Source organism: Mus caroli, chromosome 1, assembly GCF_900094665.2.
Source record: "Mus caroli chromosome 1, CAROLI_EIJ_v1.1, whole genome shotgun sequence".
In the NCBI taxonomy this organism is placed as follows: Eukaryota; Metazoa; Chordata; class Mammalia; order Rodentia; family Muridae; genus Mus; species Mus caroli.
In genome coordinates, this window is record NC_034570.1 from 176,818,373 (window position 1) to 176,825,837 (window position 7,465).

At 44.9% G+C, this 7,465-nt stretch overlaps 1 protein-coding gene across 1 annotated transcript; it reads left to right on the top strand.

Moving 5' to 3' along the window:
- The first annotated feature begins 538 nt into the window (after positions 1-538).
- Positions 539-4,334, top strand: LOC110302889 (putative ATP-dependent RNA helicase Pl10). The gene has a single exon (XM_021173686.1). It carries the CDS (start codon positions 1,310-1,312, stop codon positions 3,290-3,292), a length of 1,983 nt encoding a protein of 660 aa, XP_021029345.1. The 5' UTR covers positions 539-1,309; the 3' UTR covers positions 3,293-4,334.
- Positions 4,335-7,465: the final 3,131 nt, after the last annotated feature.

Here is a 7,465-nt window from a genome sequence, read left to right on the forward strand (position 1 = left end):
ACCCATCGTGGAGTTATTTCGAAATACACAAGCCCTCTCTCCTTGCCCCATACTAAGCAGGATGGCCAAGGTGTTTGTGCAGAGCAGGAGCCCCTCCAGCAACCCTCAACCTGCACACCAGGGAGATGCAGAGCTGTGGCTGCAGGAGCAGGGCCACGTCAGGTCGCGGATCCGGGGTGAATCCCACTCAGGTTGGATCTGAGGAGTTAAGGGTTCCGAATACCCGGCACTAGGAGATGCAAGGCAGCATCTCTTGGTTTCCGTGTGTCGTTTACTCTGTGGAACCAGTGCTACCACCGGTTGTCAGCGCCCTTTCCATGGTCTCCAAGCGGGGTCTGGGCAACTGTGGAGTGGCCCCCTCCCCCTGGTCAACAGGTTCGAGCTTTCTGTCCTTACTTGGTCTTAAGGGAAACACATTCTTCACTCCCCTTTACCTCCCCGACCCCACCCTTGCCACCAACCGCCCCTTCCCCCTACCCCGCCCCCCATTCCGAACACTGTATTCAAGCAACCGTTTCCTACTGCACAAAATGGCCACTCCACGGGACACCTGTGGCCACGTGACCCGCTGCCCTCTTGGTTTTGGGCCTCTTTCCGCCTAACTCCGGTCCCAGAAAGGCTGCCCTCGGAGAAAGCAAGAGCTAATTAAACCGGAGAACCGCCACAGCTCGGAAACGACAGGAAAAGGTGGAGCGCGGGAGAGGACGGAAGAACAAACCCCAAAACACAACAAGAAACAAACAACGCCATAGTGAGCAGCGGAGAGCCAAGAGGCCTACAGGAACTTTCAAGGCCTCACTGCTAGAGGGCAGAGTTCTCGCGAGATCTTGAGGACTTCCAAGGCACGCACGGGGGAAATCGCGCAGTAGAGGGAAGGTGAAGTTCAAGCCAAACAGGGCAGCGGTCGGGTTGATCGACGTTCCGGGGGGCTACGGGCCGCCGTGTACATCTAACTCCATTATGAACTCAACCGAGTGCTGTTCCGCCGCTGTAAGTCTGACAGGGCGGCGGGCCCTGTGACCGCATCGCGGGCGATGGCGCGCTAGGCCTGACCAGGAAGTCTCGCGAGATTAGAAATCGGCGCGCAGGAGCTGCGGCGGGCAGAAGCCATAGCGTTAGCGCGGAGAGAGGCCGTGAGAGGGACGGGAGGCCCGCGGCGCCGGCAGAGCGGGCTTTGGGGGAATCAGGTCGCCCACTGGACGGACGGACAGACGGACAGACGGACGCGCCGTTCACCCCACAGAGGACCTCTGAGGTGAAAGCGTAGCTCGGCAGAGGCAAGCCCCAGAGTTCTCCGTACTCTTCAGGGATGAGTCATGTGGCAGAGGAAGATGAGCTCGGGCTGGACCAGCAGTTGGCTGGCCTAGACCTGACGTCTCCGGACAGCCAGAGCGGGGGCAGCACAGCCAGCAAAGGGCGCTACATCCCCCCTCACCTGCGGAACCGGGAGGCCGCCAAGGCGTCCTACGACAAAGACGGCTCACGGTGGAGTAAAGACAAGGATGCCTACAGCAGCTTCGGGTCCCGCAGCGACACGAGAGCCAAGTCCAGTTTCTTCAGTGACCGCGGCGGAAGCGGCTCCAGGGGAAGGTTTGACGACCGCGGGCGGAGTGACTACGAGGGCGTTGGCAGCCGGGGAGGTAGAAGTGGCTTTGGCAAATTTGAGCGGGGCGGGAACAGTCGCTGGTGTGACAAAGCAGACGAGGATGACTGGTCGAAACCGCTCCCACCAAGCGAACGCTTGGAACAGGAACTCTTTTCCGGAGGCAACACTGGGATTAACTTTGAGAAATATGATGACATCCCGGTTGAGGCGACAGGGAATAACTGCCCTCCACATATTGAAAGTTTCAGCGATGTCGAGATGGGAGAGATTATTATGGGAAACATCGAGCTCACTCGTTACACACGCCCAACTCCTGTGCAAAAGCATGCTATTCCTATTATCAAGGAGAAAAGAGACTTGATGGCTTGTGCCCAAACAGGGTCTGGAAAAACAGCAGCTTTTCTTCTACCTATCTTGAGTCAGATCTATACGGATGGTCCAGGTGAAGCTTTGAGGGCCATGAAGGAGAATGGAAAGTATGGGCGTCGCAAACAGTATCCAATCTCCTTGGTCTTGGCTCCGACCAGAGAATTGGCCGTGCAGATCTATGAGGAGGCCAGGAAATTCTCATACCGCTCTCGAGTTCGTCCTTGTGTGGTTTATGGTGGAGCTGATATTGGGCAGCAGATTCGAGACTTGGAACGTGGCTGTCACTTGTTAGTAGCTACTCCAGGACGGCTAGTAGATATGATGGAGAGAGGAAAGATTGGACTGGACTTCTGCAAATACTTGGTGTTAGATGAAGCGGATCGGATGTTGGACATGGGCTTTGAGCCTCAGATACGAAGAATAGTTGAGCAAGACACCATGCCTCCAAAAGGTGTCCGCCACACTATGATGTTTAGTGCTACCTTTCCTAAGGAAATACAGATGCTGGCTCGGGATTTCTTGGATGAATATATCTTTCTGGCCGTAGGAAGAGTTGGGTCTACTTCTGAGAACATCACACAGAAAGTCGTGTGGGTGGAAGAAGCAGACAAGCGGTCATTTCTGCTTGACCTCCTGAATGCAACGGGCAAGGATTCCCTGATATTGGTGTTTGTGGAGACCAAAAAGGGTGCAGATTCTCTGGAGGATTTCTTATACCACGAAGGATATGCTTGTACCAGTATCCATGGAGACCGATCTCAGCGAGATAGGGAAGAGGCCCTTCACCAATTCCGATCAGGAAAAAGTCCAATTCTAGTGGCTACAGCAGTAGCTGCAAGAGGACTGGATATTTCCAATGTGAAACATGTCATCAATTTCGACTTGCCTAGTGACATCGAAGAATATGTGCATCGCATTGGCCGTACAGGTCGTGTTGGAAACCTTGGCCTTGCCACCTCATTCTTCAACGAGAGGAACATAAATATTACCAAAGATTTATTGGATCTTCTTGTTGAAGCAAAACAAGAAGTGCCATCTTGGCTAGAAAACATGGCTTTTGAACACCATTACAAGGGTGGCAGTCGTGGACGGTCCAAGAGCAGATTTAGTGGAGGATTTGGTGCTAGAGACTATCGACAAAGTAGCGGTGCCAGCAGTTCCAGCTTCAGCAGTGGCCGTGCTAGCAACAATCGCAGCGGTGGAGGCAGCCATGGCAGCAGCAGAGGGTTTGGTGGAGGTAGCTATGGAGGCTTTTACAACAGTGATGGATATGGAGGAAATTATAGCTCCCAGGGGGTTGACTGGTGGGGTAACTGAGCCTGCTTTGCCATAGGTCACTCTACCAAACAAATACAGAAACCACTACATGTAACGTAGCCAGACTATACCTGATATAGCTTCAAGAACCCACAGAACAGTGCCTCCTGTGATTCCCCATTGAATACTTTTTAAGGGAGCTTAAAGTGACAAGAAGAAAGGAACAATCCAGAAGACCCATTCAGAAGGTGGTTTAAAGACTTGATTGTTGTAGTTTGGATTAACTCACCTCTTACCCCCATCCTACTCTGCATTTATAACTTCATGACTAAGGATCATTTGTTTGTTAATGTGCTGTACCTTTACTTTAGACAACTTTTATTCTGATGTCCCGTTGGCTCAGTAATGCTTAAGATATCAAATTGTTCTAGCAAAATAAATTTTCTGAACTTGGGCTAAGAAAACAAAAGAAAGGGACAAGTATTTGTTATGGGAATGGGACTGTCCTTAAGTATACCTTAGGTACTCTAAGGAAGGCAGGGGTGAAGCCCAGGATGAAGGATGGCATTTGGGAATACATAAATAACAGCCCAGGGGTTCAAGAGTAGTTATGGTTGAAATATCTGTTTAAGTGTACAGTTCTAGTTGCTAAACTTAGCACGGCCAGGAAATGCAATGGCATTTTTATTTTCCTGTGTACTTTAAATAATCCTTTGTTAGTAGTCATCCTCAATGAAATGTAGTGGCAGCCTTGGGAGTCACTAGTCAGTATTCATGCTTAGTACTGTGATGTAGAGGATCTGAATGGCTCCAAATAAATGGTATCAGGAAACTATAGAAGAAATGGTCTATATTCTTTAATGCAAGCAGGTTTTGAAAAACCATGGATAGTTAGTAGAGAATTACTTTTTCTTATGATGGGGAGTGTGAAGATAGCCAAGGATGTGATATTTGAAACTAAAGAGTACAGAGAAATAGTTCCTTAACGAGTAGGCATTGATGGAATTTCCATGTATAATGGTGGAACAGTAAACTAATGTGTACTTGTTCTCATTCTCTACCCATTTGTTGTAGAACATCATCAATAAACCACTACATCTCACATGGGATCATGTTTTTTTGTTTTGTTTGGTTTGAGACAGGTCCTCATGTTACCCAAGGGTAGTCTTTAACTAATTATGTATCTGAGACTGGCCCTGAAGTCCACCACACTTGATGAGATCATGAATTTTTAAAATCACATTGTTTATATAGACAGCTCCCCCAATATTTTTCTCAGGTCCTGTATGTCCTAGTGCTTCCTGTCTATTAAATTACTGTCTCTGGAATACTTAGATAATAATTAGTTGAATGTTATGGAATAGATTTCTACCACCATTGGCCAATGAGTGGGTTACATAGTTTATATAAGGTCAGAGACATATGTATATGTATGCATATATAGTTTAAATTCAGATAGGTAGATACACTGTAGATTGACTCTCAAAAGTTTGTCCTGTGAGAAAAATTATTGTCGCAGCCAGTCCATTATTTTATTAGTGTTCCAGCCCAAGTATTCTAAATAGATTGCCCATAAAATTAACAGAAATTCTCGGTGGCCTCCATCAGTACTAGCCCTAGTCGTCCACAGACATTCTCCACTCTTCCAGCCCCTCATGTCCCCCTACGTTTGTTTACTCCTTTCCAGTTATCTCTGCTATAAATTCCTGAGTTCTACTTTGTGAATATTTAATTTTCCATGTTTTTCAGGTTTTCTCGCCATATTCTGGGTCCTTCAGTGTGAGTTTTTAATTTCTCTCCCTATCCTGAGTTCTACTTTGTGAATATTTAATTTTCCATGTTTTTCAGGTTTTCTCGCCATATTCTGGGTCCTTCAGTGTGAGTTTTTAATTTCTCTCCCTATCCTGAGTTCTACTTTGTGACCCAATTCATACACCACTCTCTTAGTAAGACCTGGTCAAAGTTCATTTTTCTCCATGAAACTAGCATTAAAAGTTGTAGTCCCAGCAATCAAGATAAACAATGTGTTGTTTATGCTTGCTATTTTGAAATCAATCATGCAAATGTTGCAATTCTTATTTTGTTTTTAAGGTTTTGGTTTTTTTAAATTCTATATTCCCTTTCCAATTGTCCTTTGCAACTGCATATAGTTCTTGGTCAGTCTGTGTGGATTGGATGGCATTCCAGAGAGGCCTTTCTTCCCAAATGTTTTATCCCTACAGTTATCTTGGAGGGTGTGGTAAAACACTTGGACCTAAAGTCTTGTTTGTGTAAAACAAAGTGAATGAGAGTCGTGTAGGTGACCACAGGGGAAGAAAGATTGCACTCTACTGCTTTGCTGGGTGTTAGGAGTACTCAGTAATAACACATTTAAATACAACCTGGCTGTCCCTCACATTGATTAGGCTTCATATACTAGTCATTTCAGATGATGCCAGTAATGATTCCCTAATATTTTAAATCTTTAGGTTCATTTTGACAGTACTCTAGAAGCTTGAGAAGCACGGGAAAAGATACAAAGACCTCTCTGACTCCTTTCTGACCTGATGGGAAGTTCTTTGAGAGCAAGAGCCAGGCTATCTAGGGCAATTTGTGTTGTATTGAAAACAAAAGCAAAAAGACAGTGCCCCGTCTATATTCTTTAATGCAAGCAGGTTTTGAAAAACAATGGATAGTTAGTAGAGAATTACTTTTTCTTATGATGGGGAGTGTGAAGATAGCCAAGGATGTGATATTTGAAACTAAAGAGTACAGAGAAATAGTTCCTCAACGAGTAGGCATTGATGGAATTTCCAAGTATAATGATGGAACAGTAAACTAATATGTACTTGTTCTCATTTTCTACCCATTTGTTGTAGAACATCATCCATAAACCACTACATCTCACATGGGATCATGGATACCCAAGCATCCCTTTCCTTTCCCCATTATCAGTATATTACCATGATTTGCTAAGTTCATACATGAGCCACTGATCATACTTTACTGTTAATGTCCACACTGGCTAATGTCCCATTGGCTTTATCTAGTGTCTTATTCTGGCCCAGTCTAGGACATATTTATTCATCAAACCACCTGAGGTTCCTCCTATGACAGTCTCTCAGACATTCTCATTTCTGCTGACCTTGACAGTTCTTTTTTTTTTTTTTTTTTTTTTGAGTGCTGGTTAGGTACTTTGTCCTACAATTAAAAATAGTTGGATTTTTTCCCCTTTATAATTAGACTGGGGCTGTGGGTCTTTAGGAGCGTGTTCACAGAGGTAAAATGTCATTTTTATCATGCCAAGGACACACCAAAATTCTGAAGTATCAGAGTTGATAAGGACCTAGATCCACTGGCTGAGGTTGTAGGATCTGGCAGGTTTACCCACTCCACTGTGACTGTACTTGAATTTTATTTATTTATTTATTTATTTATTTATTTATTTATTTATTTATTTATATTTTGAGGCAGGATCTTACCAGACTGATTTTGAACTCTGAGTCAGACTCTGAGAACTAGGAGTACTGGTGTGTTTCATCACATCTGCTTTCTTTTCATATTGCCTTTCTAGAAAGATGTCACCATGTACAACCCAGGTTTAAGGCACGGAGAGTTTATGCTTCGTTCCTAGTCTTCCTTTGCCACTTAAATTTCATCTAAGTATGGAACTATGGATGTGTAGGAATTTCATGTATGTTCTAAGTTACAGCTTCCTTGCTCAAAACTTGTAAGAAGTCTATGAAAGGACTTTTTAAGTGTTGAGATGGGTCATTTTTAAATGTATAATTGTTAAATCTCTCTCCTGTGGCTGCCTGCATGTCTTTCTCTTACTCATTTTCTTTCCATACACAGAACTTCTTTTCTCCCATTTGTTTCACCCCCACTCTACCAAGATAACTGTGTTTGATTCAAGTTCCTGCTGGGCCCAAGGCCTATCTGGAATTCCATGCAAGCCATTCACTTACAAATCAACCCATAGAAACCGCCATTTACTATGTGCAGTTGCTAAGGGCAGCAAAAAGAGAACATAAACTTAAAGATACTAAAGCAAAGCTTTGGTCACTAGAACTGTTTTAGCTGACTCCTATGTCCCTTTGTTTATATCCACATCCTGTTGCTTCCTGGGACTCAGATGAGTGCCTCTTCATTTTCTGGTGTGTGTTATTTCAACTTCAATTGTATTTTGTAGGCTTTTGGTTGCAGTGACAGATAACCAAGAGAAAGCATTTATAAAGAGGAAAAGTTGATTTT

Coding starts and splice junctions, on each gene's coding strand:
- LOC110302889 (XM_021173686.1), top strand. CDS start 1,310: ATGAGTCATGTGGCAGAGGAAGATGAGCTCGGGCTGGACCAGCAGTTG.